General features: G+C 39.4%; 1 protein-coding gene across 4 annotated transcripts; it reads left to right on the top strand.

Annotated features, from left to right (window-relative positions):
• Positions 1-4,068: 4,068 nt before the first annotated feature.
• Positions 4,069-14,681, top strand: LOC119498350 (tropomyosin alpha-1 chain-like). 4 transcript variants are annotated; one of them, XM_037787155.1, is made up of 9 exons: positions 4,069-4,390; positions 7,539-7,664; positions 11,889-12,022; positions 12,655-12,772; positions 12,870-12,940; positions 13,055-13,130; positions 13,719-13,781; positions 13,864-13,933; positions 14,546-14,681. In XM_037787155.1, exons 1-9 carry the CDS (start codon positions 4,277-4,279, stop codon positions 14,626-14,628), a joined length of 855 nt encoding a protein of 284 aa, XP_037643083.1. In that variant the 5' UTR covers positions 4,069-4,276; the 3' UTR covers positions 14,629-14,681. The 4 variants fall into 4 exon arrangements, with proteins under 4 accessions (XP_037643083.1, XP_037643082.1, XP_037643085.1 ...); XM_037787154.1 differs by lacking the exon at positions 14,546-14,681 and adding an exon at positions 14,122-14,359 and having other exon boundaries at positions 4,072-4,390; XM_037787157.1 differs by lacking the exons at positions 4,069-4,390; positions 7,539-7,664 and adding an exon at positions 10,186-10,566.
• Positions 14,682-16,597: the final 1,916 nt, after the last annotated feature.

The raw sequence follows: 16,597 nt of genomic DNA, 5'->3' as shown, positions 1-16,597 counted from the left end.
GAAATGTAGCTTATGCATGACAGAATTATGAACTAATGAACAGGATACATAGTGCTTTTTTGTTGATATTTGTTTGTTATTTTTTTTCTTAGTGTTTTCCGTGTGTATATCAATTAATGCTGTACCGAATACCATTTTTTGGGCTTCAAAGCTTTGGGCTATTTTACATATATACTGGAAAAACAAAGTTCGGAAACTTGTGTTTGGTGGATTATTTCTCTGTTGTTACAATGCTAATTGGCATCGTATCTTACATCGTTGGAAAGCCTGTTTATTTACCTTCGCAATGATGTCCAACTTGTAAGGATCATGCATTTGTGGGATGAGCAGCACAGATGATTATGTGGGTAGCGCCCAAGAAGAATTTGCCAAAATGCTCCGTCAATGGTAAACAGTGTATTCTCATAAGGCTAAAATGAAGACTTAAATGAACCCGATCATCTCACAGACTATAACTGCAACTCTTAAATGGCAGCCAAGCAGCAAATATTGACTTCATCGGAGGCGAAAAGATTCTTGAAACACAAGTAGAAGCATTGCTGCCTCATATATCTAAAAATATAGCACTTCGTACGTCAGTGTATTATAATACACAAAGCTACTGGAGTAATCATTGAGGTAGTGCAGGATTAACATTAAAATAACTTAGGTCTAAAGACCTGCTCAAGTAAACTAACCCAAACAGCAGGTGCTTTTCACCTCTGTGTGTGAAAGAGATAAAGAAGAGAAGGGATGAAGATGTGTGAATGATCAGCTGGGTCCTTTTGGGAGAAAACAGTGTGAAAATTCTGCAGTGACATTTGATACAGTTAAATATAGAAGCAACTGAAGCAGGGACAGTAAAAATGACCATCTGAGTTTTTTTTCTCCAAGAACACCCCCCCCCCCCCCCCACCACCCCCCACCACCCTCTTGGCGTGAAAGGCCTTTCAGCACCAGGCTTGTGCGAGACAACCGTGCCTCATATGAGTGACAGATCTGATCCCTTTGGCTGGTAAGATGGAGTCTAGACATTGTCAGAAGTCATAGATACAACTGGACTGAGTTACACAGCCAAAAATAACAGGTTGCCACTTCCCTCAGGCACTTCCATACACTACACACAGTGTTTGTGTTTGGGGCTGTAGGTGGGGATCGCTGGATGTCGTTGCGTAGTTAGTAAGACATGTTTGTGCAGAAGTTGCAGGACTGACGTGTTTACTTTTGTTGCGGAAAGGGCTTGTCTACACCATGAGTCAGTGCGTCACGCAGGTGTTACACACTTGATAAGTGTGCAGGTGTTGCCACAGAAAATTTGAGGAATATTAAAGACGTTCATTATTAGACTGTAATAAATGTGCTTTGATCATACAGTAGCAACATTTAACCTAGAACTGTAATGTCCACATATCCCTTGCATGACATCAAGCACTTAAGGCTCCTAAAACTGTTTGTATTCTTCATGGTAGCGTTCATATAATCTGTTCCACCATTCCCATGGCTTTGTGATTTATACTTAGCAGGACTTTGACTTTACTCCCAAGGCGATCCTGTGGCTTTTGGGGGAGTTTTTTACCATACAAGGAGAAGAGGAGTTTAGCTCAGTTTCCTGTGGGAGGGTTCTTATTTCTCTCACTCTGCATATGATTCACTCTGTCTCTATTTCTCTCCTCTCCAACGCTGAGGCTCACTATACAACCTGAAAAGAATTTTATTAAAAGAAAACATCACTACAACACGTCCAAAATCAACATTTGTTACATTCAATTGTATGTGAGCATTGTATTATGATAACATTGTGTGTAGCCAGCATCCTGACCGACCAAATAAGGCACACAGTCACAATGTAATGATGTCAGCTTAACCCCCGGGCTGTAAAGCTATCAAACTGTCACCACTTTCATAAACTTGTGCCAAAAAAGGCTGCAGGTTCCCTCCCCTGCTACAGTAGAAAGAATCCTATTAGTCCACTTACAGCACTATCAGTCTCTAACTCTCCAACAGAAAAGATTTATGCATCTACATTTGTACGTTACACACTGTGTAACACAGTTCTTATGGATGTGATATGAGCCCCAACCTCACACCAAATGATCTCAGCCAATCTGACATGTCAAGACTATCCTGTGAAAAACATCACGAATATAAAATAAGAAAAACAGTGTTGTTTTTAGCTTTGCAACAATACATTTTTAATATAATCACTGGGTTTTAGATGTTTTATTTAGCTTTAAGTGAAGGTAGGCAGTATATTTTTGCACCATTTGGCAAAAATTCCATAATAATCTTTCAGCATATTGCAATTCAAGTGTTCTGAGAGAAAACTAGACTTCTGCACCTCATCATGGATCTGAGACGTCAGGCTCCAGATCAGCTCTGATTGGTTGTTTTCCTCCGGTCTGTGAAATCTTGCAGACGCCATGAGCACCGGAGGACACAGTGGCACATGATTTTTTTCAGATTACCTGTCTCATGCACTAATGTCCGGATATAGTGACCGTTTTATAAAAATAATTTCTTTTTTTTATCATATTTGCTCCAATTCCACTGCAGCTTTAAAGGTACAGTATGAAGGATTTGGCAACATCTAGTGGTGAGGTTGCAGATTGCAAGTAACTGAAGCTTTTCCTGTGTGCCAAGCATGAAGGAGAACTACGGTGGCCGACGTGAAAACGTGAATGGCTCTATCTAGAGCCAGTGTTTTTCCATTCTGGGCTACTGTAGAAACAAACTGTAGACTCCGTGGAGAGGACTTGCTGCCTATGATAGAAACGGCTCATTCTAAGGTAACGAAAACACAATGATTCTTATTTTAACGTGCTTATACACTAAAGAAAACATACTTATTAATATTATATTCCATTTCTGCTAATAGATCCCCCTAAATGTTACACACTGTTCCTTTAAAAAGTAGAAGAATTTTCACATAACACATATAGGAAAATACGTGGATTTCAATGGACAGCAACAATATGCTCCTAAAACTCAGGCTACCTACAGAAAACCTGTACAGAGTCCTCTGTGCCAAAGCACAACCAGGACAATGTCTAAGGAATTACATCAAATAAGGGGAAATACACTGAAACGGTGGCAATGTAACATGAAAACCAAGAGTTGCATGTGTCCAAGTTTATCTTCAGATGTCACTTAAATGGCCACTGTGTGCCTCCTCGCTGTTCTTTGAGTTTCCTTGTAATCTTTATTTTTAGCTGGGGCAGCTGGCACAGAAGAGGTGGAAGCAAAAAGACAGGTCCCTCGGTGCTGATGAGATATATGCAGCTCACACGCACTACGACAAATTCAAATTTACCACTGTTTGCACCAAGATTAACCAGAAATTCAAAAATCCAACTGATTTCTGATAATCTGCAAATAAACATCATGGCGTGAACACTATGCATGACTCGTTTTCCAAATATCTTATAAGTGTAGAAAAAGAAATTCCTGGAAACCATCTCAAGTTGTAACCTCCAGTCAACAATGCTTTTTATGTTGTGCGCCTTACAAATTACAGAAAGCAGATCTAAATAAAGGTCTGTCAGACCAATAGTAATTAAGAGGACTTTAACTGCAGTGGACTTATGGTTTATGTGTTTGTAGCTCGACTGTAACGCTGCAGCTGCCTGGTGTAGATCACATACACGCAGCTCTTTCTCCACATTTTCTTTGGCTGGATCATTTTCCAGCAGCCCTTTTTCATTCAGCGGTAGAATGAAAACTATGTCCTTTCTAACCAACTCTGGTATTAACATCAATCTGAACATTCCTGAGTAACAACACAGGCATATATATATGCAGTCCAAAAGGGGGAAATGAACTCAGATTACTAATGTGAACAATGTCCAACTGATTCTGGGTCTTTCTCCTTCTTCTTATCTCTCCTGTTCAAAACAAAAGGACCATGATCCAAATAAGGAGATAGGAGATCTACACCATGTTGTTCCTTCAAGAGGTGAAATTGAGATTAGAGAGGGGGGCACAGCTCTAGAGTAGCCAACGCGGGGAGTGGCGGAAGGGGTGAACGGTGGGAAAGGGCTGTCACTAGAGACTGGGGCTGTCTCCAAACCTCCAGTCAAGTTTAAATCACACAGAGCTTCAACGACTCTCACTTTGCATCCTCCTCTCTGCTCACTCGCTCTGTCTCTCTCCTCCTCTCTGCATCTGCTGGTTGCTCTCCACCGTCAAGGCTCTTGTGAGGCGTCTTCCTCCCAAACATCTGCAACAGCTTCTCACCTGAAGAAATAAAACTTTTTTCCCCCTCTAAAGCCTTGTGAGACACTGAGACCCAACTGCCACCATGGAGGCCATCAAGAAGAAGATGCAGATGCTGAAGTTGGACAAGGAGAACGCCATCGACAGGGCAGAGCAGGCTGAGTCCGACCAGAAGGCAGCGGAGGACAAATGCAAGCAGGTGAGACGAGGCTGATGGACTGATGACTGACTGGATGTGTGCTCTTCTAATAAGATAAGATAAACTTTATTGATCCCACACACGGAAATTGACAAGAACAGATGCAAAGTATAGAGAGCTATTGCAACATTATGGTTATAACTGTCCAAATTAATAAGCATACTGTAATTAAAAAGTTACAATACTAGTTATTGAAGTTTTCTGGGATGTATTGCAAGGAGCGGAACATCATCTGGATTATTTTATATGCAATTTTGTACACATTTTCCATATCATGACATATATCAATATCAAAAAGTATTCTTAATAATGTTGTGATATTGATTTTAACTATATTGGGAAAACACATTAAGGTTATTGTGAGATCTAGTTGCTCCTTTCAGAAAGAAGTTGGAAATAGTTTCATGTATATTGAAATGATTTCTTTCTGAGGTGATTTTGAGTCTCTTTCATTCACTGATAAACCAAATTTAATTTATCTAGATTATTTTGTGAAAACAGCCCAATGTGTTTAATTTGTTATTCACATATAAGATTAACATATTGGTGTTTTTTTTTTTAAATTACAAAGATAATCTGGTCTAAAGATAATAAATAAATGCCATACCGCTTGTGCAGACTGCAGAGGGGCTTGACATAAAATGTCAAGTATTTCCCAAAGCACCAAATGCTGAATAACAGAGAGCAGCTGATGCTGAGCCCATGGGTCTTGTCTTCTGGTGGACAGGAGGAGGTGGAGGACGTCCACAGGGACGTGCAGTGACGACTGCTGGACAGATTATCCACAGCAAACCAGGGGGATTACTTGAAGCTACCAGACGTGGTGCTGCAGGAGTATAAACAACCCATCTGTAGTAGCTCTGACTCTTACACAGGAGAGGACTGCATTACCCAGCATCCTTCTCTGAATTCATGTCTGAAATGAAAACCTTCCAAACTCCAAATATCTGCACATCCATATTTGGTGCTGCGGTACCAGAGCTTGTTTGATATTTCAAGGGCTGACTTAATGATAGCGTACTTGTACCACTTGATACAAGCAAAGTAGAATCTGGAGATGTAATATGATATTTGAGGCTTCTAAATGGAGGCAATTATTGCACAGTGGGAGGTGGTAGTCGTCATCATAGCGGTACGGGAGGAATGCTAAAGAGCAGGGAGCTGGAGAGGAACGGGCAAAGACAGGAAAGAATCTCCTCTTTGGTTTCTAATCATACCCAAGGAGTGACAGTCGTCACTGGCACTGCACATATGGACCCCTGGCATGTCCTCCACATCAAGGAACAGTCAGCATGAAATCCTAGAAGCTCTTTGAGTTTGTTTGGATGGCACTGATTCAAGCAGTGCTAAGAGAAGCTTTTCTTTGCTATTCTTGGCACGATGGGGCAAACATCGGAGTGCGGTCAGGCCAAAACTAACACTCAATCTTAACATACATCACAAACGACGGTCTCCAGCAGTAATTAAGCAGTAATTAAAGGATCTCCTTGCCCAAATTACAAAAGAATTTTAAAAATTCAGAAGCAATATGTCTTTTTCAGAAGCAATGTCCCGGGTTACTCTTGATAAACCACAGATTCCATCACCAAGAGATTACATGGGAACTGCTTTCTACCGAAGAAATAGTCCTGATGAAAACCTTTGACAGCATGTTCTGTATTAAATATACACTCTGGTCCAGAGGGAAATATTTAAACAACTATCAGATGGATTGGCATGAGATTGTGTTCAGACATTCAAGGTTCCCAGAGGATGAAACCTAATGACATTGGTGATCCTCTGATGTTTCCTTTAACGCCACCATGAGGTTGATATTTGAGCTTTTAAGTCAAATGTCCTGACAACTACTGGATGGATTGCCATGACATTTGGTATAGACCATAGACTGTATATAAGAAGTGGACGTAGTCACAGTGATGTCACCCATTGGTTTGTGGATCGCCGTTTTGAAGCCTGGAGTTCGGCATTTTAGCCGTCACCATTTAGATTTTTGGCCGTCGTCATCTTGGGTTTTGGTTGTCACCATCTTGGTGTTTGTGCAACCAGAAGTGACACGAGAGGGTGGAGCTAAGTACAACCGAATGCTGAATAAGACATTTTTAGGCGACCAAAATGTTACAATTAACTTTCATGAACTGAAAACACACTGTGAAAGGGTTAAAGTTGTAAGACGAAAATACAGACAACTCCCAGACCGAACAACACCATGGTAGCGCCCTGTTAATTACAAGGTAGCCACGCCTTAAAGCATAAGATGCTTTATCGTCTATTAAATTCTAAATGGGACCATAATTTACTAAAGGAACATCATGTATTAAAGAACGCTTGAAACTAGCGATTGAGACCATAAACTCATGTTTACACTGTTTACTGAGGTAATAGTAAAGAAAGTATAGGGTCATTTTCTCATAGACTTCTATACAATCAGACTTCTTTCTGCAACCAGAAAGATAGATAGAATGCAAGTTGAAGACACTTCAGCATTGGCTTCACTTTTCAGACCGGAGGTTGCCCACTGGTACAGACATGCATGTCCTCTGAGAATGAATTATAATAACTTTGGTGGTCCTCTGACTTTTCATCTATAGCGCCTTCATCAGGCTAAATATTCAAATTAGTCCAAAACTTTGTTTTATGGCCAAATACCTGTAAAACGGACATTCCCATCAGCCTCAGCTGTACTTGGTGTTAAGTGCCAATTAGCAAATATTAGCATGCTAACACGCTAAACTAAAATGTTGAACATGGTATTCATTATACCTGCAACATGTTGACATCATCCTGAGCATGTTAGCATGCGAATATTAGCATTTAGCTCAAAGCACCACTGTAGCTAAAGTCCCACAGAGCCACAGACATCTAACTTACGTTGGTACTAGTCATGTCCCTACGTCTGAGTGCTTCTGGGTATTGAAAAAGTCTACTAAATTGGTTTTAATCTGAAATTGTTTCATGTTTTGTTTTGCCATGTTTTTCTTGTGTAGCATCAATGGACTATAACCTGTGCAACCCCGAGCCTTGAATCCTTGAATCCCCCATCACTGTATCAAAGCACTGCTGGATTTCTCCATGCAGTGTTTCATTCATACTTTGGTTTGTTTTTTTGCTGTATCCTTCCTGACTCTCTGTCACGTTTGCCTTCTCTCAGCTGGAGGACGAGCTGCTGTTCCTGCAGAAGAAAATGAAGGGAACAGAGGACGAGCTCGACAAGTATTCGGAGGCCCTGAAGGATGCTCAGGAGAAACTGGAACTGTCGGAGAAGAAGGCCACAGATGTGAGTTAACCACAACGACGCCATCTGAAACACATTATCCACAAACAAAACAAAGGAATAAAAGAAGACAGTCGAGAGGTTTGCCATGAGATTGAATTTGAAAATCCCTTTTTGTGTATTAAACACAGGCAGGTACTGTACACTATGGAAACAATTTACACAAAACTCCTAATTTGAGTCTGCTACCACAATGTAGAAGGAAACTAACGACTCTGAAATGAATCCTGACATGAGTCATTTGTATCTTCTAACCCACATAGTGTTATTGGCGTCTTTGTGAGGTATGCAACGGAGCCGTTTCTAAAGCACAGACAAAACTTAGCCGACCTGTAGCCGACCAGGAATCCTAGGAATGCAGCTTAAGCAAACAGAGAAGGTCATACTGCAGTGTCTAATGAAATCAATGCTCTGGCCTTTTTGGGGCAGAGATATCACAGCTCTGTCCGGCCTTACAGTACACATACCTCATTTCTTTTACAGCAACATACCTGAAAGATGATATCTGATTCAATGATATCTTTGATCTGAAGCAAAAGGTTCAGCAAAAAAAATGTGGAGACAATCAGGCTCAACTTTTTGGGGTAATCATGGGCTATATTATTGATACCTTTCTAATGTGGTTTTACCAGTGACGCATGACGATTCTCTTCTTTTACCATTCACATTTTTAGGATGTGTTATCTGGGAGTAACAAAATATGTGTTGTTGTAACACATGTTTAATTACTGGGGCTGCAGCTAACACTTATTTTCATCATCCATGTCCGAAAATAATGAAAAACAATTTTCACCATTTCCTGAAGCCAAACGTGGCGTCTTTTGTCTGACAAGCAGTCCAAAACCCAAAGATATTCAGCTCATTATTTCATAAGATATTTTTAAAAAAAGATACAAATTCTCACAAATGAGAAGCTGGAACCAGTGAAAGTTTGGCATTTTGGTTGAAAACGTTTTTAAAACCATTAATCTATTGTCCAAATAGTTGCTGATGAGTTTTAGAATAATCAATTTATGTTTCAGTTGTAACAACTACACTAAAATGGAATTGACAGATGAAAGTAGCCTCCACAGTGTGTGTCTAAAACTACCAGTGAAAGCAGGTAAGATAAGACCCCAAAGGTTAAAGGTCAGATTACAAGATTACAAATGATCTCTGTATCAGATGACCTATCAGATGCCCACAGATTAGGGCTGTCCTCGACCAAGGAAATTCTTAGTTGACCAACACTCATATGATTTTATCGACTAATTGATTGAAATCTTATGTTTACCAGAGATGTGCTCATAAGTTTCTCGGAAATAAATCATCCAGCATGGAAAAAGCATTAAAAAAATCAATAATCAATTCTGTATATTAAAGCCTCAAAATGACATCTTTGGTCGACTACCATACGATTTTGCGACTAACCGATTAATTGATTTAATAGACAGATCTGTGAAGCTATATAATAAATAAATAATAACACAAAAGCACCACTTTAAATCTTGTGTTTACCAGAGATGTGCCATACATTTCTTGGAAATAAGTCATTCAGCATGAAAGAAGCATAAACAAACAACTAATCAATGAAGAGCCCTACCACAGATCTATTTTGGTCTGTCCACCACTACTTCTTCTAATGTGTTCCACACTGCCTATGAGGGATGCTGCTGATACATATAAATGTGACAGAACGGACAGAAAGAGAAAATAAACACAGGTTTTGCTCTGGAAAGTGAGGAGGAGGAGGAGGAGGAGGAGGCAGAAGAAGGAATGTGTCGCCACCCTATGGTTGCGGGTCATCATGTCTGCAACCAAATCAATTTACATTCCAGGCTGCTGCAGGTCAACAACCCCTGTTGAAGAGGATTATCACTTATTGACCCTCCCTCTTCCTCTTCCACAAGTTAATCTTTGGACCTTCTGATTTCTACACATTTTACAACTTGCCTCTTGCTCCTTCACACATTCACACTTTTATTTTTCTTCTCTTTATCCCCCCTTTGTTTTCAAGAATCATTGCATTAAGTGCCTTCTACATTCAGTCTGTGTTGCTTCTACTGCTTACACTCGCCTTCATATTTTAGTTTTTTTTCTAGAGTGATGAAACAAAGCAGCAGAGTGACATTCAGAAAATATAATTATCAAAACCTACTTTGAGAGTCTAGTTATAATCATGGAAACCATAAGGGCACAATCTTTAAGTCCCTTGGCTCCTATGATTTCAACAAAACAAAGGAATAAAAGAAGACAGTCGAGAGGTTTGCCATGATCCATAATCTTTGGACCTTCTGATTTCTACACATTTTACAACTTGCCTCTTATTGCTCCTTAACACATTCATACTTGTCTTCTCTTTCCCCTTCCTCACACAACCATATAATCATAAGTTATGATTCACATTAGTCACATATATGTGAATCAGACAGATGAATCAGGTGATCTCTGTGCCCTCCTCCTTTTCGATCAGAGCAGAAGAATGCAGCCTAAGCAACACCTTACATTTGCCATATAAATCTCTTTGTGGAGGAAAAGAGCAGAGCCTTCCCCTCCTAAAACCCTGTGATGTCATCTGGGACCGGCTTCTCAACAGGATTGGAGGATCTCGCCATAAATTTCCTGAAAACTCCCAGCCCTTTTTTTTCTCCCCATCCCAGCCCTGACTGACTTCCTGCTCGAGAGAAAAGGAGTTTTCCTCGGAGTTAGCAACTTTGTAAAGTTTTAAAGGAAACATCTAGTTCGATCTAGACGGCTACATTTGTCGGGCTCCTTCTTTGTTTTTGTGAGGAGAACAAAAGTAGCAGACATAATGGAGATGGTGAAGAAGAAAATCCAGACTCTCCAGCAACAGGCTGATGACGCAGAAGACCGTGCACTGGAAGTACAAAGGGTGTTGGACTGTGAACGGGAATGCCGCGAAAAAGTGAGATAATGGTTCATTTATCCAACTTCAGTACTTTATCTTTACTATCACACACCTATTGAGCACATTTAGTGCAGGATTGTAAAGAATTTAGAACGCAAAGTGTCAATGTGTAGCGTTATAATGATGATAACGCTCTAATAAGAATTCCAAACTTTTCCTGCCAAACCCAATAGTAGATTTGTTGTTTTTATCTTGTAATGCGTAAATGTGGTCGTTTTAGACGTGTATGGGAAGTTGGGATCATCACTGTAGCGACATTCCCTCTCAGACTTTTGTTCGGCTGTGTTATCTAACTTGAACCCGCCCTAGATCTTCTCAAACACCTACGAATACAACGAGAGAAACTCTCAGTAGCCTATTACACCCATAGTCAGTGTTGGTTTAAATATTAAGGTGTGGCGGGCTTATTACGTTTTATTCAAACTTGGATTTCCCCCCCCCCCGAATTATGTCAATGGTTTGTTCCTGTTTGGCAAAGCATCCAGTAGTCTTTGTTCTGTTTTTTGTCTGAATAACATTTGACACATATATCTGGAATTAGGAGCGCCTTCCTCCTCCTCCTCTTCTTCAGCCTCCACACAGGAAGAAAAGAGCAGACGTGTTTATCTGTGATATCAGGAAACAGGAAGCAGGCCTCAGAAGAAGCAATCTGTTGTCTCCCAAACATACATGGGTTTGCAGTGCAACAGCTGTATCACTTCAGATATGTCAGGGTTATTAAGTCTGCTGCCAGTCTTGTTATTCTGCGTCAGCAGTTTTCAAAGTATCTGGTCAAGCTGCAAAGTCCAGAAGTCATCATGGTTGTTGTTGAGAGTGAAATTGATTAAATGGAAGAAATCTGACTCATTGGATAGGAGGAAAAAAGAAAACAGGGATATATGCATGCCCAGAGAATAAATAATAATAATAACAAACTTTATTTGTATAGCACCTTTCCAAACATAGTTACAAAGTGCTTTACATAAGTTAAAATAGTGCAAACATCAAGATAAAAACAATACAGAATAAAAACGTAAAAACATAGGCCAAAATAATATGTTGAACACAAGACTGATAGGCATAATTAAATAACCATCGATACCCAGCTCTTAATGTTGAGACCATTTGACTTCAAGAAGTATACATAAACTGATAAACCTTACTGCAGTATTAATGAGACGTTACACTCAAAACCAATATAACCTTTATAGATGGCTTTCAATGTGCAGCTTTGGCCATCCTCGACAGTATCCTTCCTCTTGTAGCAGCAGCTTGTTTCCTGGCTGACCTCTCACCTGTGACCTCTCTTTCTATCTGTGTGTGTGTGTGTGTTGGTGTAGGCGGAGAGCGATGTGGCATCTTTGAACCGCAGGATCCAGTTGGTGGAGGAGGAGTTGGACCGCGCTCAGGAGAGACTGGCCACAGCCCTGCAGAAACTGGAGGAGGCTGAGAAGGCTGCAGATGAGAGTGAAAGGTGAGAATGAACGGTCATAATGCATTCATTAATACAATTGTAGACATACCATCAGCCACAAGACTGGAAAATGATTATCTAATGGCTTTTTTTGAAGGTCCCAAATCTGCCCACGTTTTGATTGGTTGGGAGCAGTGAAGTATAGCTTCATAGGATGAGTGGGATGGACACGTTTGAATTGTATGAAGTGGACAAGGTGGCAGAGCTGGAAATATAAAATAAAACAACGCCAGGAGGGAAATTAGGTGTTTATTAGGGGTTTACTGCACAAGAAACAGACCAGATACATATACAAAAAGACAGAATTAGAGCAAAGGAAATAAAGAAGCTAAACCAATAATTCAAATTAAATTAAAGCTATATACAGATACAAAATAAGTAGAGACCAAGATCATACTTGTTTTTTTTTTCCTGTCGAGACTTTATTTTTGTCAGTTTGGTATGTCCAGTGACAACAATAACTATGAGCTCATTGTAGTAAAAGGTGCAAAACAGAGTCTTAGCATTTGCATAATGTTGGGACTTGAAACCACAAAACCACAAACATATAGTCAGAAGCAGCCTGCAGCTATTTGTGCTGTGCTATTTGTGGTGTTGTTGAACTAAAACCTGTCTGTCTTTCTGATCACCAGAGGCATGAAAGTGGTCGAGAATAGAGCCATGAAAGATGAGGAGAAGATGGAGATCCAGGAATTCCAGCTCAAAGAAGCCAAACACATCGCTGAGGAGGCGGACCGCAAATACGAGGAGGTGCGGACGCGGAGGTCACGTTTCAGCTGACTTTCGGTTTTCACGATGTCATTTCTTGTTTTTGCTCAACTGTGATTTTACATCTTTTTAACGTCAGGTTGCCCGTAAACTGGTGATCCTTGAGGGTGAGCTGGAGAGAGCAGAAGAGAGGGCCGAAATTGCAGAACTGTAAGCACAAATCGATGAAGTTATATGAATGCTTGCGGGCATCGTTCAGTTGTTACCAAGGTAAAAGGTCAAACATATTCAGAAAATTTAAATGTATTTCCTCTATTCATGCAGTAAGTGTGCTGACCTGGAAGAAGAGCTGAAGAATGTCACCAACAACCTCAAGTCGCTAGAGGCTCAGTCTGATAAGGTAAGTGTTGGTAATCTCTCCTGGATGATACGATACGACACGACACGACACGACACGACACGACACGACACGACACGACACAATATGACGCAATGCGATACGACACAATACGACACGATACGTCGCGATATGACACAAGACAATACAACACAAGACAATATGACACAATGCAATACGATACAACGCAATCCGACACGATATGACACAATATGACGCAACAAGCCACAATATGATATAATACGATACGACACGATACAATATGGTACGACGCAGTCTGACACGATATGACACAATATGACGCAATGCGCTACGGCGCCAGTTTATGCGTGCATGTTTGTCTCTATGAGCCTGCTGTTTGACCTTAAAACAACCTCAATATGACTACTCAGCTGTTCCCCCGGAGCAGCAGAGCTTCTTGATGTTTTATTACATTCAATTCACCTGTAACATGTTTATCAATAGAGTGTACAACATAGATATTGAGTGTGAATAACTAATGGAATGATGGAGCTATACATTTTGACAAATAAAAACATTGTGATATTTATTGTTTTGGCATTGAAATGGTTATCTTTTCTGTCTCTGTAGTACTCTGAGAAAGAAGATAAATATGAGGAGGAGATTAAAGTCCTGAGTGACAAGCTTAAGGAGGTAAGTTCATGTCTCCTCGAGCTCTATTCTCTGAGGGAAGATGTGTCGGGATGATTATAATATGTTTATTGTCTTTTCAAAGGCGGAAACCCGTGCAGAATTCGCAGAGAGGACAGTGACCAAGCTGGAAAAGACCATAGATGACTTAGAAGGTACACTTCATTTGAATCCTTCTTTTCAAATCCTTCTTTTGCTCAACCTTTCGTTCAAATCTTTATCGTACCTAATTTTCTTAATCTTTGATCTGATTTCTCTCTTTTTCCTCCTGATTTCCCATCATGGTCTGCACTATTCTGCCTTGTCCTCCACCTGCTCTCTCTCTCTGCCCTCTGACCTGCAGATGAACTGTACACTCAGAAGCTGAGATACAAGGCTATCAGCGAGGAGCTGGATAATGCCCTCAATGATATGAACACCTTGTAAACCTGGCTTTTAGCTCATGATGTTTCCACTTTCCCCTTTGTCTCTCTCCTTGCCCGATTAGAAGCACTTTGTCTCTTCCTTTCTCCCTTTGCTTTTAATGCCTCTGGCTCCTTTTGTGTTAATCTAAAGCTCAATAAAGATATTTTTCTCTTTTACCCTGTCTTCTGTCATTTCAGTTAAGCCTGCTTTCCACCACTCTGTAGCTGTAACATTCAATAGTTTCTATATTTATTGGCCATTCTAAAAATTGTATTAGCTTACCTATTGCACTTATGTGATCAATAATCTGTTCACTGACATAGCGATTGCATTTTATATCTGCTGTTACTTTTTTATTGCAGAGCGTCTATCGAAAGAAAGAGAGGTAAACTTAGGAATACAACAAGTCCTGGACCAAACACTGCAGGAGCTCAATTGCTTGTAAACTGCCAAGAAGAACATCAAACAAATAAAAAAACTAATTTCGGCACACCAGGACCTGAAATGTACATATAGTATTTATGCAGCTTGTTTCTTTATTTTCCCATTCTATTGTTTTTTATTTAATTATTTGTGTTTCATTGTATTCTGTTATATATAATGTGAATTTCCTTGGATAGTGCTCTACAAATAAAACTATTATTATTATTATTATTATTATTATTTATGTATACTTTCTTTAATCTTTAGTCATCCATTATGAGATGATATATTTTGTGTTCAAACTAAATTAGATGGTAAATCAGACATTTAAATCTCCAGGCAAACACATTTACAATATTGTTTGAAACATTTTACAGTAAAAAAAATCCACTCTTCAATTCGGCATACAAACAAGTAGCTGCTTTGTCTACGATGCGCCTGTTTTTACTCCACTAAAACAAAGCTGTAAACACAACAACAAACAGATGTTGAACTTGATTCCTCCAGAATTAAATGCATCTTGATTAACTTTTTTTTTACCAGAAGATGCTCCTGGTTGGGAACCGCTGTGTCACATTAACTTCATTCTGTCATCAACCTTGATTTCATCCTGTAGCTCCCTCTACTGGATGAATGGCTGATCGGCACTAGCCAACCAGTTTTCAGATAAAAGTGCTCTTGCCTCAATATGATCACCACAAGAGAGCACCATTTTCAACTGTTAGGATCAAACTGCAATGCAAACTGTTGCCACATATATAAGATAAGATTTTCAGTAATTGGAACTAAACAGCAAACCCCAGGCCATGAAAAACAGCCACAGACCACAAGAACACAAAACTCTTTTACACAGATTTAATGAAAATAATTCATGCACTTCATGTGTAAAATGTGTCTCAGAGGAGGAGACATTAGTACAGTGTAAAGTAGATGACAGATCTGATATTGTGTCTGTAACATTACCTCTCTGCTGACGTCTTTGTACCTTGGGTCTCTTTCCTAATGATGTGAAACTATCAAAATCTGAGGCAAGTCTTTGTATCCTACAGGCAAAAATATTTTATTACTCTTCAATGGAAAAAATCTGAAGCACCAACTATTAATCAATGGCAGAATAGCATCTCAAGCTGTCTGCATGGAAAAACTGACGTATGCTACTCAAGGCCACAAACACGCTTTATGTACTACCTGGAAAACCAAGTTACCCAACCAACTCTGTACTTTCTGTAGAAGTCACAGTCTTTCTAATTATTATTGTTATTATTATTACTATTTTTAAAGATTCTCTCATTTTTATTATTCTTAATGGTCTGTTTTTAATTTCACTTATATATTTTAGCATCTACTGGCCTATTGTCTAATTTATTGTCTATCTGCCCTTGTTTGAATGTGTTGCATTATATTTTCTTTTGTAAAGCACTTTGATCTCTTGTATGAAAAGTGCTCTATAAATAAAGTTAATATTATTGTTATTATTATTATTATTATTATTATTATTATTATTATTATCATATTAATATTATTAATAATAAGAAATGTAGCTTATGCATGACAGAATTATGACCTAATGAACTAGATACATCGTGTTTTTTTGTTGATATTTGTTTGTTGTTGTTTTTCCTTAGTGTTTTCTGTGTGTGTATCAATTAATGCTGTACCGAATACCATTTTTTGGGCTTCAAAGCTTTGGGCTATTTTACATATATATACACAAAAGTACATCATCAAGCATGTCCACATACATTTGGCCATCTAGTTGTGTGGTCGGGTGGTGAATCTTGCATAATCAGCCACTCATTATGTATTTCCATTGCAATGGTGCTAATATGTGTCTAACCTCACTAAACGAACTCAGATTATCATTCAACTGCAAACTGGTATTTGTGCAAATCTTCACCGTCATAAGTGCTGACCCACGTCCTATAATTTCATACTGAAACTTAAATGAACTCGATCATCTCACAGACTATAACTGCAACTCTTAAATGGCA

This window comes from Sebastes umbrosus, chromosome 12 (genome assembly GCF_015220745.1).
Source record: "Sebastes umbrosus isolate fSebUmb1 chromosome 12, fSebUmb1.pri, whole genome shotgun sequence".
NCBI classification, from domain to species: Eukaryota; Metazoa; Chordata; class Actinopteri; order Perciformes; family Sebastidae; genus Sebastes; species Sebastes umbrosus.
This window is presented reverse-complemented; position numbering and strand designations above follow the sequence as displayed.